This window comes from Aplysia californica, unplaced genomic scaffold, assembly GCF_000002075.1.
Source record: "Aplysia californica isolate F4 #8 unplaced genomic scaffold, AplCal3.0 scaffold00170, whole genome shotgun sequence".
Lineage (NCBI taxonomy): Eukaryota > Metazoa > Mollusca > Gastropoda > Aplysiida > Aplysiidae > Aplysia > Aplysia californica.
The window spans coordinates 869,649-885,975 of NW_004797440.1; the positions used below are offsets into that span (position 1 = coordinate 869,649).

General features: G+C 40.9%; 1 protein-coding gene across 1 annotated transcript in view; it reads right to left on the reverse strand.

The window, feature by feature from the left end:
• The window catches only part of LOC101857567 (methionine aminopeptidase 1), a 58,700-nt gene that overhangs the window by 14,448 nt on the left and 27,925 nt on the right, over positions 1–16,327 (reverse strand). The window contains exons 7-9 of the mRNA XM_005098000.3: positions 14,288–14,355; positions 9,637–9,707; positions 1,398–1,529 (exon numbers count right to left, since the gene is read on the reverse strand). Coding sequence (XP_005098057.1) covers positions 1,398–1,529; positions 9,637–9,707; positions 14,288–14,355 — 271 coding nt within the window. The remainder of the gene's footprint in view (positions 1–1,397; positions 1,530–9,636; positions 9,708–14,287; positions 14,356–16,327) is intronic.

Sequence of the window (16,327 nt, forward strand, 5' to 3'; positions counted from 1 at the left end):
GGTAAGTTTTTTACCGCGCTTGCAGCTGCATAAGGTTATATGAGCGCTCGAGACACATTAAACATTTTCAGCTGGAAGGACATTTTGAATTTTGCACAGGTGGCGTTCGAAGCCTACTGTTATCGATTTTGGACCACCAAAGGGGGAGTCCTTGGTTTTGTACGGGGTCTAGCATTTTTTCGCTTTAGCCCTTTTTTTATTTGGTCCCTAAGAAATGGTTTCCTATTCTGAGCATTATGCTTTTTTAATTTAAAGAAAAGGTTCATAAATTATAATGTGGTTGTAAAGTGTGGCATTACATGGAGGACACATATATAGGAAAACATTCTCAAAAAGTGGACCACATAACAACAGATTCTGTACAAAAATCGACAATACGTCAGTAATTAATAGAAGCATTTGAAAGAAACTTGGCAACCCAATGTGGAGGAGAAATCATTTTTGCCATCAGATTTACTTACCACTTTGTAGTTATTTTTTTAACTATTAAAATTTAAGTGTGAATATTACTATAATGAGAAAGGAGGGTGTCGGGATGAGAGCATTTAATTTATTCATAATTTATAGTATCGTATCACATCATGGGATTAAGAATATGTTGGCAGCGTGACTAAAATAAATAATGGCAAAACTTTCTTTGATGACTTTAGACCATGTCAACCTTAAAATACATTGAATCTAACATGCCCTTTTAGAAAGCTTTCTTTTCCCCTTGATACGGTAACACCCCCATTTCGATGTAATAAGGGACAGGGAACAGAGAGAAAAACCAAATGTATCCACCAACCCATGCCCTATTTCAAATGACCAATGAATGGGCTCAGGTAAATCATGCAAGGATTTGTAGGCCACATTTGCCGAGAGAGTGAGAAAAGATGATTGGTTGGTCTCCGTGCGATTGGACATGGGGGGGGAGGGGGGGGGTGTAGCGGTACATTTACGTCAATGTCTAAACAATTACTATTGACATAAAATTTTCAAATTTGAGGAAACTATAGGAGAAGATAGATCTCTTACCTTCTTGACGTTGAAAATCAATCACCTAGTAATTTACAAAATACCCAATACAATAGTGTTTCGGATACCAAAAATATAGGTTAATTTATATGTACAAAATTCAACGTCCATATATCATTAGTTTGCCTTTTTGATTGGTAGCCAAGTTCCATTTATATTGGTCCAGAAATAGAGCCTACTATATTTGAGAAAGTTAGTCACCTACATTCTGATCCGGCCCAAAAATACGCCCGCAAATGGTGACCTAAATTTCGTCACCAGCGCAAGCTCAACTGACATTGCTAAAAACAGGTCCACTTTAATGCTATTATCATGAGTTAAAACACCTGGGACGGATTTATCTTAGAAATGAATTTAGGCAAAAAAACACATTCACTTACCTTCATTTATAGCAAGCATCAAGCATTCATAGGTAGTCTTCACTAATTTCTTGGTATTTTCATTGACATTTCCAACAAAAAAGGTCTCATTAGCATCTCCATGATATCCTCTATGGTATGCCGATATATCAACTGAGGAAAAACAGACAACAAATACTATATGTTTATCAAAGATTTGTTAATGTAAAAATCTTCTATGCTTGGAATTCTATCAGTCGTCTCTCTTTCAATAGTCATAACAACTGAACAATTTACTTTGAAATAAAGGAAATGTTTAACTTTTGGTCCATCTTTACAAGAAATACTGTATGTGAGACAACGTGGTGAAATAAGGTGCTCGTCAATATAATAAACTCATAGAAAACGGCGTTTTTTTGGCTGCTGGCAATTTTTTTCAAAATTTCTTTTTTTAGCACAATAACTTTAATGTCCTTTTAAAACACATTTCTGCGTGAAATTTACCGAAAAAAGTTGATTTATAATTCCAGTTTCCAAGGACACTCAAGCTTTGCAAGCCACCTAATTTTGGCGGCCATTTTCTCGCTAATTTTACTTCTGAAATCAGGCGACCCCATCTTCAATCGCAAATATCTCGACTTCTATTCAAGATAAATGGATATTTTTACATTGAAAGAAAGGCAAATTAATAACCTTTAAGGTGATACCAGTCACTCCATATGCTCAAAAATTGACGAGCAACTGATTCCACTGCGTCGTGACACAAATGTAAGGATTGATGGCCACACATGACAAAGAGCAAAAAAAAAATTTCAGTGAAAAATTATATCAATGGAGCAGAAGTAAAATAAATTAGAATTTGTGACACTCTCAACTAGTTCCTTGAACACGTACTTTTGTACAGCAGTTAAATGGTATAGCTTGCTCCATTTCGTCTGTCAATAGAAAAAGAAAAAAAACAACCCAAATCATTCTGGGTTTTTCTTTCTAAGGTCTTTGCAAGCACATCTAAAAGTTGGTTGACCAACAGAATCTAAAATCCTATTATTGAAGGTCCCTGCAAACTTAGCCTATGTCTCCTTATGCCCGACACGACATTTAGTCGCGCGCGACAGTTGCTAGTGATGAATTGCGAGGTGTTTATCCTTATGCACGACCACATTGCGCCAATATTTTCAGTGCGAGCGGGGAAAAGCGACAAAACTGTCTCCTTATGCGAGACACGCCTGGCTAAGCCCTGGCGTGACTAGCAATTCACAGAAGAGAGACAGTGGCAAATTTTAATGTCAAGATGGACAAGGAAGAACAAAGTCCATCAGATTCAGATTGAGTTCTACGAGCTTGGACATTTTTTATTCCGTACATGGTCAATCCTGTGTAAGTCCTCCTCCTCCTCCTCCTCCTCCAGTCCTTCTCCTCCTGCTGTCCGTTAAAAAAGCAAAACAGTAAAATTAGATTCACAAAACCTGCATTGGGTGGAATTGAAGATGAACATCCCACACACATACAAACACACACACACACACACACACCACACACAGTGTGTCGACCTGCACTCCTTGGTTAGATATTTTGACTAATCGCGATTCTCTATACAGTCTGCCGCACACGACAAGGCCCTCAATTGCTACATGGACCAATCGCAGGCGACGTTCACATACGACTAGACATTGTGTCGCATGTAAGGAGGCGGGTTTCTTTATAATCTTACTCGATAGATTTTTAGATCGGCAAGTTAGTTTAGTTTAGTAAGAGTCTTACGGCGCTCGCAAATGCATAAGGTCATATGAGCGTGCGAAACATCGGGGACAAGGCAGGTACCCCGAAACAGGGGAGCGTGCGCAAGTTTGTTTTATTCTTAATAGTTCACCGCACGGCCTGATTTTGGTCAATATTTCTAATTAAAATGTAAAAAATTGAGTGCAAATAGATTTTTAAAATTCAAAACAACTTTCTAAATAACATTTTAAGATTTCAAACAAATCCATACAGGCCAATGGCCTTCATAAAATCTAGAATTCTGTTGGGATCAACGACGGAAAACAGACCTTGCAATTTTTTGCATCTAAAATATTTTCTTCAGATCTCTCAGAAGTCTAGACATTCTGTTTAAATGTGTCTAATGGTAAAATCTGTGTCGCATCCGACACAGACCGGCTTCTCATCTCCCTGAAGGAGGTATTGATGTGTCAGGGCCATGTGTAAGATGCATAATCCAGTAAAAAATACATGATTTTTCATGGACTCAGTTTGGGCTTAATGTTGTGGAGTTTGTTGTTGGTTTGAGTCCTCCAATGAGTCTCCCACAGACTGGAGGTGTAGTCTTTTACTTTATTTTAAAAGTCAGTCTGTGGGACAGAGTTCATCGATGATCCCAACAGGAGGGACAAGGATTCCTTCGCCAGGAGATCTACCAGCTCGTTTCCTCGCATGCCCACATGGTTGCTTGGTAGCCATGCGAACACAATACTTTTCCCGGTTTCATTCAAGACGTGTATTTTTTTTGTGTAGCCTAACTATGTTTGGGTATAGAGAAGTGTGTAGTTTGTAAGTGAGGTGATGCAAGACAGAGAGTCAGAAAGGATAAGGAAAGATTTGTAGGGAGAATTTTCTACAGAGTCCAGTGCCATGTCAATGGCAGTGGCCTCCACAGAGAAAATGGAGGCTTTGGGATGGAGTCTCCTCCGATGAGTACTGTTTGAAGATAGGGCTGTGGCGCCCACAGCAGAGTCCGAATTGGGGCCGTCTGTGAAGATTAGCTCCGCACCTGAGTATTTTTCTAAAGTTTTTTTTGTATTCTGCTTTAAATGTTGGTGTTTGTGCTTGCTTCGTTGTGTGTGGTCAGCTGTAAGTCTACTTTTGCCTTGGTGAGGTGCCATGGAGGGAGGTCAGGGAAAAGAAATTGTTGGATGTCTTGTTTGGAAAAATGCATGTTTTTGAGGTCCTCAAGGACTCTGAGGCCGAAGGGTTTGATGAGTTTTCCATGTTTTAGAAGTAGTTTATGTACGCTGGGTTCTCTGGTGTTGAGCTCCGTTTAATTGCGTATTGCAGTGAGAATTGTGTGAGTCTTTTTTTGAGTGCGAGTGATGGTATGTTTGCCTCGGCCTGAAGGCTCTCCACCGGAGAAGTGCGGAAAGCCCCCAGAGCGAGGCAGAGTCCTTGGTTTTGTACTGGGTTTAGCATTTTTAAGATGTGTGGTTTTGCCGATCCGTAGACTTGACAGGCGTAGTCAAGCCAGGATCGTACAAGGGAGATGTACAAGTGGAGAAGGTGTTGTGAGTCTCCGCCCCACTCTGGATGCGATAAAATTTTTTAAGCGTTTAATGCTTTCTGGCACCTCACACGAAGGTCTTTGATGTGTGGTATGAATGCGAGTTCTTTGTCAAATATAACACCAAGGAAACTAGCCTGGTCCTGGACGGGAATCCTTTCCTCTTACAGCGTCAAATCTGGTTGCAGCACACGTTTGCCTGATCGGCAGAAGTGTACTGCAACCGTTATTGACGGGAAAACTTGAAGCCATTATTATTTGCCCACTTTTCAAGTTTGTGCAGCTGCGTTTGCAGTTGCCTTTCCATAGATCTTAGTTGAGGGTTTTTCGAATGGCAGCATATCAAGAAGTCAACGTTTAACGAGCTGTCTATGTCATTTTGGAGGGTCTTTACGATGGAATTTATTTTTATTTTAAATAGGAGAGGAGAAAGGATGCTTCCCTGGGATGGTGGTGAGGATAAAGTGGAGATCATGAAGGTGGTGAGGATGAAGGTGGAGATGATGAAGGTGGTGAGGATGAAAGTGGAGATGATGAAGGTGGTGAGGATGAAGGTGGAGATGGTGAGGGTGGTGATGATGAAGGTGGAGATGGTGAGGGTGGTGAGGATGAAGGGGGAGATGATGAGGGTGATGAAGATGAAGGTGAGAGAGATTTTGGAGGGGATGAGGATGGTTTTCGTGGCGCTTTTTTAGATTTGTATATTCGCTGGATGATGTATTTGGTGTCCTATTGTTTCTAGTTTTTATTTTTGTTTTAGTGTTAGCTGGTCTGGGGCCTGCTTTCGCAGCATCAGGGTATGACTTCTGTCTGTGTCGAATCTGATCCCATTGAAAGACGCCTGCCTCAGCCTGGGCAAAGAAGCCACCCAACTTTGCTCGGCGGGTCAAGATTATCTTTTCTTGAGAATACTTGGGACAGTTCTTTAAACATGCTCAATGTCCTCCCTGCTGGTAATTTGGGCACTGAGGAGCTGACGAGCAGGACTCCTCTGAGTGACCCGCCTTCCCACAGCCAGGGGGCAGACAGCATTTCGCCTGCATTCTAATTTCGTATGTCCGAAGGGCTGACAATTAAAGCAACGCATCGGGTTAGGAACTATACCTGGCACAGCATTATTGCCTGAAAACTATGAATGCATCAGGTCCAGGGCGTAGCCCTGGCAGGGGGTCAGGGGGACAAAGTCCTCCTGAAGCTGAAACATTTTCATCACAATTAACTAATGCCCAAAACCCTGTCTCCCTGAACATTTTCCTTGAATTATATCAATTTATTATATCAATAACAATTAACATTAACATTTTGTTCACCTTATTTTCATCCCCACCAATACTTAAACCCCTATCTCCTGGCACATTTTCCTTGAATTATTCCAATATCCAATTTATATTGATAAACATTAACATTTTGTTTACCTTAAATTAAGATGAGGATTCATTTAAATTTAGCTAAATAAAAAATGTACTCATCATACTGTACCCTTCATCCTGCAAGCAAAATCCCCTGATCACCAACTCTCTACCATCTCTTTTGTTTCTTATTGTTAACGGGAAGGCTGGTGAGATTGCTTTCACTTTTTGGCCGTTCAATTCAACTAACTTTTCAGTCATGATGAAATCAGTCTAGGCCTAGAATCTAGATCTAATCTCTAAAGATCTAGATTCTAGACCTTCTAATGATATATTAATCTATCTTCATAGATCTAGAATATTTCAACACTGCAGAAACTGGAACTACACTTACATGTAATTAGAAATTCACAATCAAATTTAGATCTAGTCTACACTTGATTCACAGATATCATGCAAAGCCTAAGGTTTGTTATAAACACCGCCATTGATAACAAGACGAAGATTCCAAGCACACCGCTGCACACGGCACATGGCCTGTGCCGAGAAGTCGTCGTTACAATTCACTTTCGCATTTTCTCTTAAATTCAGGCAATCATTGCCGGAATGTTGGCTTTGGTTGCAGGCATTCACAAATCTTAAGTAAGTTAGGTGGAATTCAGGCTCGGCAATAAACCGGCAACCGACTCTTGCACCCAATTTGAGTACTTTATTAGCTTTTAGCAGGAAAATTTCCCCATTTTGCGATTGCCGGAAAACAGGCAATTGCCTGAAAACATCCAGGTCTACAGGAATGTATGGCTTAACTTCCAGTCAAAAGTCAATATCCAAGTGTTGGTGCTGATCTCTTTTCCATCTCGCTGCACTATGACACGACAATCGCAGGTAACGCCTGCCAGTTCTCGCCCCATTTCTACCTCACTACAGCCGTCCAGGCGAAAGCTCTTTACAACACCCCTGGAAGTATTGAGACTCCTGTGAGGCTCAAAATTTACAGGGATGCCGCCAAACGACATACATTTCCGTAACTGTACGGAATCAGCCAAGTTGGCAACCTCCACCAAATGGTAGCCTGACCCCTGGGGGAGATTTTCTTGGGTCTAGGAATGCCGCAGGCTCTGAAATCTTTGACATAGCAAAGACACATAGTGAAGTTATTTTCTTTGCCTGATTAGCTTCGGACATCACCAGGTAAGGTAATCATCCTGGCGTTGTCTATTTAGGCAGGTCCCAGATAATAATATTATCGTCTTCTCTCAGTCTTTTTCACTTGCCCTGGCCAGGATTCGCACCCGCTCCTCCTGACAGGGACTTGCTGGGAATTAGGGTAGGGGGAAGACATATTTTTTATTATCCATAGGTATAAACGTTTTTGTTCATCTTCAGGGATCCCCACCCGCCACAGAGTCCAACAAGGGGACACCGCTCGGAAGTCCATAGCTGGTGTCAGGGCTACCCTGGAGACATAGGCTACTCCCAATCAGACAGCAAGAAATCTTGCCTTCCAACCAAGTTTGATAAAAAAAACTAGTTCTATGAACCAGTAGTAACCGATTGAGTGTACAGTAGGCCTCTACACCGGCCCGTGTATACCGAACCCAGGGCCAAGGTGGCGTGTTGGCGAGGATAGCCACACTTCAGCCACTGGGATCCCTTTCTCTGGTCGTATGGGTTGCACCTCACGGTCAGCAGGGTGCTTCATGTTGAGGGGATTCAGGGTTTATTTTTTATCTAAACCGGACCTTCGGTCGACAAATAGGAAAAAAGATAGATGGACAGAAGATATAGCAAGAATGAACAAAAAATGCCACCCTATGTCAGAGAGCTAGTGCCGTACGAGTGGCATACCATTAGCAGGGAGGTTTGCATCCTTTGTTGATGGAACAGCCAACTATTTTTATTTTTTCCCCTTGTCAGCTCAGGGAAGGAGGAAAGACGGTACACCTAGTAAATGTCGCCCATGCGCACCTGAGTGTAGATGGTCATTATCTAAACCGGACCTTCGGTCGACAAATAGGAAAAAAGATAGATGGACAGAAGATATAGCAAGAATGAACAAAAAATGCCACCCTATGTCAGAGAGCTAGTGCCGTACGAGTGGCATACCATTAGCAGGGAGGTTTGCATCCTTTGTTGATGGAACAGCCAACTATTTTTATTTTTTCTCCTTGTCAGCTCAGGGAAGGAGGAAAGACGGTACACCTAGTAAATGTCGCCCATGCGCACCTGAGTGTAGATGGTCATTATCTAAACCGGACCTTCGGTCGACAAATAGGAAAAAAGATAGATGGACAGAAGATATAGCAAGAATGAACAAAAAATGCCACCCTATGTCAGAGAGCTAGTGCCGTACGAGTGGCATACCATTAGCAGGGAGGTTTGCATCCTTTGTTGATGGAACAGCCAACTATTTTTATTTTTTCCCCTTGTCAGCTCAGGGAAGGAGGAAAGACGGTACACCTAGTAAATGTCGCCCATGCGCACCTGAGTGTAGATGGTCATTATCTAAACCGGACCTTCGGTCGACAAATAGGAAAAAAGATAGATGGACAGAAGATATAGCAAGAATGAACAAAAAATGCCACCCTATGTCAGAGAGCTAGTGCCGTACGAGTGGCATACCATTAGCAGGGAGGTTTGCATCCTTTGTTGATGGAACAGCCAACTATTTTTATTTTTTCCCCTTGTCAGCTCAGGGAAGGAGGAAAGACGGTACACCTAGTAAATGTCGCCCATGCGCACCTGAGTGTAGATGGTCATTGGTGACATTTCACCATTGGAGAGGTCGCACCTCCTGCTGGTGGAGCAGTGGGTTTATTTACTGCCCCCAACCCACGGGGAGCCTGCTAAATGGTAAAATGGGGATACAGTACAGGTTTAACTCCTGTATCAACACTATTAGGTTATTTAAGAGGCGGGACCTCCAAGTTTAATGTCCATCTCCGAAAGGACCGAGCTTAATGGGAAATTCATGTATAGTGCCTTTCTCAAGGACAAGATGTTGGACCGAGCTAAGGCTTGAACCCCCACTTGCAATCTCATGATTATGGGGCATAAATATATATAAATATGAAGGGTGCAAGGGGAAAACCCGGCGTTGTCCATTTTTTGAGAAAGAGCTTTTCATAGCATTTATTAGTCTTGACATATTTTCACCATGTAGAAAAACCATCACAGTCCGTCTCAAAGCTCGCGAGGAAAAATTGCAGGCAAGGGAACCAACGATGTCCAATGAGTACAAGGGAAAGACCAGCGATGTCCAAAGAGCACAAGGGGAAAACAAGAGATATCAGCGCAGAGTTGAGATTTATTTCCCCCTACCTGCCCAGACAAGCAATCAGCAGTTGTTTTGAGGTCATGTGACTCTGCTTTGTTTACATGCATTTTAAAAATGGTATATCCCCAGCAGAGACAAGATGTGATAGTAAAAAAGGTCAGAAGAAAAAACCCACACAGAAATGTGTTCTTTGACAACAATTGTGTTATGTCAAAAAACAAAAATTCGTTAAAAATTACCAAATTGGCAGAAAAATGCCAGTTTCTTCAATTTCATTATTTTGACAAGCGCCTGATTTCACCACGCAGCCTCACATATGTTATATACCACATTTTGTATTGCAGTGCTGAGCCTGTAAAACACTGTAACAAGTAATTTACTTACCATTCATTATGTCTCCATCTTGCAAGGGTCTCATATCTGGGATGCCATGGCATATAACTTCATTGATTGATCTATGGATATTAAAAAAGCACAGTATCATTAGATTGTTGTTCTGTAATTCCAATCATTTGGTTTGCATCTTTTTATAATAAACTTAGAAACGCTCATCTACTAAAAGCACAGTACCATTAGACTGTGGTTCAGAAATTCTAATCATTTGGTTTGCATCTTTTTATAATAAACTTAGAAACGCTCATCTACTAAAAGCACAGTACCATTAGACTGTGGTTCAGAAATTCCAATCATTTGGTTTGCATCTTTTTATAATTAACTTAGAAACGCTCATCTACTAAAAGCAGAGTACCATTAGACTGTGGTTCAGAAATTCCAATCATTTGGTTTGCATCTTTTTATAATAAACTTAGAAACGCTCATCTACTAAAAGCACAGTACCATTAGACTGTGGTTCAGAAATTCCAATCATTTGGTTTGCATCTTTTTATAATTAACTTAGAAACGCTCATCTACTAAAAGCACAGTACCATTAGACTGTGGTTCAGAAATTCCAATCATTTGGTTTGCATCTTTTTATAATTAACTTAGAAACGCTCATCTACTAAAAGCACAGTACCATTAGACTGTGGTTCAGAAATTCCAATCATTTGGTTTGCATCTTTTTATAATAAACTTAGAAACGCTCATCTACTAAAAGCAGAGTACCATTAGACTGTGGTTCAGAAATTCCAATCATTTGGTTTGCATCTTTTTATAATAAACTTAGAAATGCTCATCTACTAATTGAAAATAATGAAAACTCACAAACCAACTTCAAATAAGATTAAATGTGTCCGATTCTAGATTTATTACTAAGTTTACTTCACACTAAATTTTCTTTTACTCACTCATTCCCAGGAGAGTTTCCTGAAATTGTATCCAGAAACCGACATTTTGGCACTAATGTAAGGGCCAACTATTAACCATAAATATAATCCAATTATTTTACAAATTTGGCACAAAATACAACCTAAGATGGATCTTATAGATGTACCAAACTTGAAGTATGTAGCTTTAGTAATTTTGCTTTGGAGTGTTGTACAAATTTGGCATTTTTGGAGGCTTTTTTCAAGGCCGAATGAGCAAGAGCAAGCCTACATTGATATTCAAATATATGCTTGTCAGTGTCTAGGTCTATGTACTGTATGCCATGTATAATACTGTTGAATATTTTCATGAATTAAAAAAAATGTATTATGTGTGAGAAAGACAGAGAGAATCAATTCGTCGCCTATCACACGAAAGGGCGTATTCCAGATTTTGGCAGTTTTGAGTTGTTACTACTAGTCGATAGCGCTGCCTCAGATCTATGTTCACACGAAACGGCGTATCCTTAGCTTTAACATAACAGTACTAGCAGTAAAAAATCCAAAAGGGCGTACACTAACAATCAGCGCCGCCGAATCAGACGAAACGGCGTACACAGGCTTACGCCGTTTCGTGTGCAAAAAATTGATCAATTCTATTCGCACGAAAGGACGTATACCTTGGATACGCCCCTTCATGTGAGCGACAGGAATATTTTTGTCTTTTTTTTCTGGCATAGGCCAAGGCCATATAACGTAATATCATAGTAACACTAGGCCCTCCTCTAATGATGCAAGGCCTGATACACAACACAGAGTGCACGCACTGTGTTGCAGCGAATCCTGTTTGTGCAAGAGTGAAAATGAGGCGGGCCTTATTGTGTTGTTAACCTACACTTGGTTACTGTTGCTTGCAGCTTACTGTCACACACAACATGATCTGCTTGCCTGCTGACGATTGGAAACCATTAGAAAAAAGCAAACTTGGGTTTGATCAAATTTAAATGATCTACTTTTTGTCCAATTATACACATGAATATTGCTCAGCTATATTTAAAATGTTTTTCCATTAGCGTATTATTCTACACTCATTAACTGGAAGGCGACGTTATCTAGACCCCCCCCCCACAAACCCAATGTGCAGTGCTACTGACTGAAGTGATAAAAACATCAGGACTTAAGACTGTTATATTGATCCGAAGACAGGTCTACTAGGGAAGCCATGTAAGAAGCCCCTGAATCTTCATATTTCACATACACACACACACACACACACACAAGAAACTCAACCTAAATTGCTCTTTAGCTTGTACTCAGACTATCGGGATTTTTCTTGTGTTTTAGGCCCAGAATGGCAAGTTCGCATTTCAATGAAAGTGACTCCGACTTTGGCAGATGACATTCCGTTAGCTAAACTTAGGAAATGTAGGCCCACATTGACAATTGAATGTCATGATCAACACGAGGCTGAGAATGAAGACACGTCTCTTGGTCTGGGTGACTTCGATGATTCGGACCCATCTTTCAAACCAGGCTAAAGTGAAGTAAAAAAAATGCAAAACTGAAGTATTTGCATCATGCACCAGTTCTCCTCTACTGTGATCATTTCCTAGAAGTTCCAGTATTTTGTTGTCAACGTGGAAAGACGGGGCAATCAACAGACTCTGAATCCATAGCGCACAATGATTTTGAGACCGATGAGACCCAGAGTAGCAACGAACGGCTACCAGGATCATTTGAAGTTGAAGGGTCAGCCCGCCAGGCGTCCCCAAAGAAACAGAAGAGAATCAACACGAAGAACGATGCAAAAAGAAAGCGACAATCTGGCGAAGAGTACATGAGCGCCGACACGAAAAAGGTTGTTCCAGCACAAATGATGAGAAAGGGCTGCGTTGGAATGGAATGTACAAGAGCTTGCCATTGCCATCAGTGTTCTGGAATCTAAGGAACGGATAGGAGGGAGATATTTCAGGACTTTTATAAACTGGCTGACCTGCAGAAGCAGCGAAAGTTCGTTGCGTGGCATATTGAGATGACAGAGCCCAAGGTCGGGAAACCAAACTCTCGACGCAACAAAACGCATGCTTATTACATCACAGTCAATGGAAAGTGCTTGGAAGTGTGTATGAACACATTCCTTGCAGCCTTGGGTATTTCAGAGAAATGTGCCCGAGTTGTTTTGTCAAAGATTAAGGAGACCGGCATTGTGGAAGAAGACAAGTGAGGGGGCAGGCGATCGCAGCAGATGAAGACAAGAGAACAACAAAACAGGGAGATAACCAGTCAACACATTGACAGATTTCCACGCGTGGAATCGCACTACTGTAGGGCCTCTTCCAGCAAAGAGCATCTCAACCCAGACCTCACGTCGTCCAAAATGTATGACATGTTCGTGAAAAAAAACTTTGATCTCCAGCAGGTCATACACTTTCTAATTTCACATGAAGATGATTTGTTCTACAAGAGGAGACTTTCCAGATTTCCAGACAGACAGACAGACAGACAGACAGACAGACAGACAGACAGACAGACAGACAGACAGACAGACAGACAGACAGACAGAGAGGTATGGGGAGGAGAAGAGAAAGGGGAAGATTTGGCGGGGGGATGGGGGAGTGAGGAGTGATGTCTTGGAGGAATTTTATCCTCTACTGGTCAGTCTGAAGACTGAAATTAATTGTGTGAACACTCAAACACAGGGCGTATACATGGGCGTACACTGATTTTGGACAGGACGAAAAATTGAACAATCACACGAAAGGGCGTATGCTGATTGTTTGATATCTTATCATGCCCACAATATCCAAATATCCCAATGGTAGGATGCCATTTACTAAAATGACAAGGGAAAAGGATGAAGCAACCAAAGTCTGAAAATCTTTAAATCGCTCTCCTGAAAAAGTAAGAAAACAGGGATACGCCCTTTCGTGTGATAGGCGACGAATTGTAAGACATGCTCAGCTGATAAAGTGAACAAAAGTGTTTATAGTGCCTTATAAAAACCGCCATTTCTCCATGTATAATGACAGTAGAAACAAAATTCCAGCACCCCTCTACGCAGAATTGGTTGAAAAAATAATAAACTGACCTTATATAAAACTTGAGGTCGTTTTGTATACGGAACAAAACTATAGAACTGAGTAATCTCGGTCGTGGGATGGAATGCAGCCCGCGAGCTGACCGAGATACCTCGGTCACGGGATTGAGTGTGTTAACAGAGACTGAACACATTTTATTCACACACATTATGCTTGTTAAAGTTTCGATAAAGTTTAGCCATCAAATCAGGCTCTCCGTGAACATTTTTGCTTATTGTGATATGCAGAATTTGTGTACAGCAAGAGTGAGTTTACGTGCGCTGGCTGTCAAGATGACCCTATCCCATCCCAGCACACACCCTGACACATGTTTTATACTTGTGTCTAGACTGTATGCAATGTCTTTTGTTAAATGACTGTTTGTCATTTGATATATTCAATTGTAATGCACGCAATAAACACATAATGACCTATGATGCAAAGCTATCAACTGTTAAATGGACTAAAGCAGATTTGTTTGTGGCAGTAGATAAAAGTGCAAAGCAGCATCAGCAGGAGATTGCACTATGTAAGCGCCTTATGTGAATCCCAAGTTGGTTGCTCTCTTCTAAGTATTTGAAAAATACTAGGTATTCCATTAATTTTAATTCACTAAAAAAATAGAGGGACACCTTCTTTGAGTGAGCAAAAAAGACTGAGGTTGGTCTATGCGAGTTTTTCAGTAAAAGGAGCTTAATCCATGACTATACTCACGTGCAACAAGACTTGGGGAATTCAAAGTAATTGAGAGGGGAAGGATAACAATCTCTGTCAACAGTAGCCTGTGAAAAAAAAAGACACCGTCAGTATTTTAAGAGCCATGAACATCAGTCACACAATTGTGTGTTGGAAAAGGACTGATGATAAGTGAGAAACTAGAAATGAAAAAACTACCGGCTGACACCAAAAAGAAGTTTGTTCAAAGAAATGTTAATAACTTTCTTGTGTATGACAACTGACATCAAAATTGACCGAAAGCTAGAACATACATATCCGGATTATGTTTTTCAAAAAAATTAATTGCTGTTAAACAACAGAATTATGATCAATCAGCTAGCCGCTGTACAGCCTGCTTTTGCAGTTTAGATGTATCAGCAAACAAAATCTCCCAAACCGACCTGTTCATGTTTTGTTTTACCCAGGAAGAGAAACAGAATTTTCCAAGCAAAAGGTCCATTTTGCAATGGGCTGCAAATTTTGAAAGTTTTCATTTCATAGAAAATAAGATTTGAATTGTAAACACAGAGTAACACACGGCAGACAGCCTATAAAAACAAAACACTATTGAAAAGGTTAAGGTGGTTAGTCATCATCAAGGCGGGAAGTCATCCCCCAAATCATTGCCGCTTAAGGCATGTCACAGGGTCTGCAAAACAAAGTTTTGATAAAAAAATCGATTTTTGACTTTATCCATTTTTGGATACCTGAATATCTAAAGAATCGATAACGCTTGATGTTTCATCCTAAAAAAGTCAAGTTTTCACTTTTAGAGGCTTTTTCCAGAGAGCCCATATTTCAAAAGTTGGCGGGTTTCTTTTTTCAGATTACAGCCCATAACTGGACCGTGACAACCACCAGGTGCCCCAGAGCGATCCTATCCTGTTTAGCAGTGCTGTGCCATTAAAATTTTTTTTAAAATCATAGAAACTTCAAAGCGCGATGTCACTATTCGTGCTATTCGAATACTGTGTGCGAATAGTTTTTTTCTTATACATGTACATATAAGCCAAAGGTGAGGCCAAATACTATGAGTCTTTCAGCAGCATTCTTTATTGAATATTCACTATTCACAGTCACAGCACTATTCATCCAGAGATTCTCAGCTCAGTGTGTGTCTGCATCTTTACGTATAGCAACCACGGCTTGCACAGCGCGTGGGGTGATGAAACATTTGGTTTTTTGGTGTTTTTTTAAATAACAAAAAGGCGACTGTTGCAGAGGGGGACGGGAGAGGGGGAATGATAAAAACAGGCGACCATTCGTGTCTAGTGTCTGCTTGGAGAAGAAAAAAAAAGGGGGGGTATAAGAGATAGAGGAAAAGGAGGGGGCTGGGGATGATGGGTGAAAGGGAAAGTTATGGGGGAGAGGAAAGAGTACTGCACGCGGTCACCAGAGACGTACAATAATACATTACTCTTCCACTCACATCTGCGCGGGTTAACGGTTAACAGCCAAAGTTTCAACGCGCGGGGAGGGTGGCGGAGAAGTTAGACAAGCCGCCAAAATAATATCACTGCTTTCTGGCTGAGGCTTATCAAGAACCACAACTCGAGAGCTGGAGGAATCCGTAGTTGCCTCCCCCCTCGTTGGCATGGCGGAAAGTGATGGAAGTAGAATGGAGAGGGAATACACTCCGAGATATCATGTGTGATATATTCCTGCGCCTCACCAACAAAATGAGACAGGTTCTTGGACGAAATTTTTTTTTAAGGCTGTAGGTTTCTTTTTTATTGTCTTTTGGGGGTTGTTGCCTTCTTTATAAATTTTTATTTATTAAGTTAGATACGTGTGAGTTTAGAGGGAAAAAATAATGTGAAACAGGCAGGGAAGGAAACAAGAAGGATTAGACAGTGGGGGGGAAAAAACTGTCTGAGAATGGGATGACATACATGTTGGATTTTGTGGATTTCCCCGCGTTATTTGATCGGATTCTTTGTTGGCATGTTTATTTCTTAGTTTCGCTGCTTTGTTTCTTTTACGTTCTCTGGGTTGCTATAGAAACACAGAGTACAGAGAAAATTTGGTTGGAGGGGG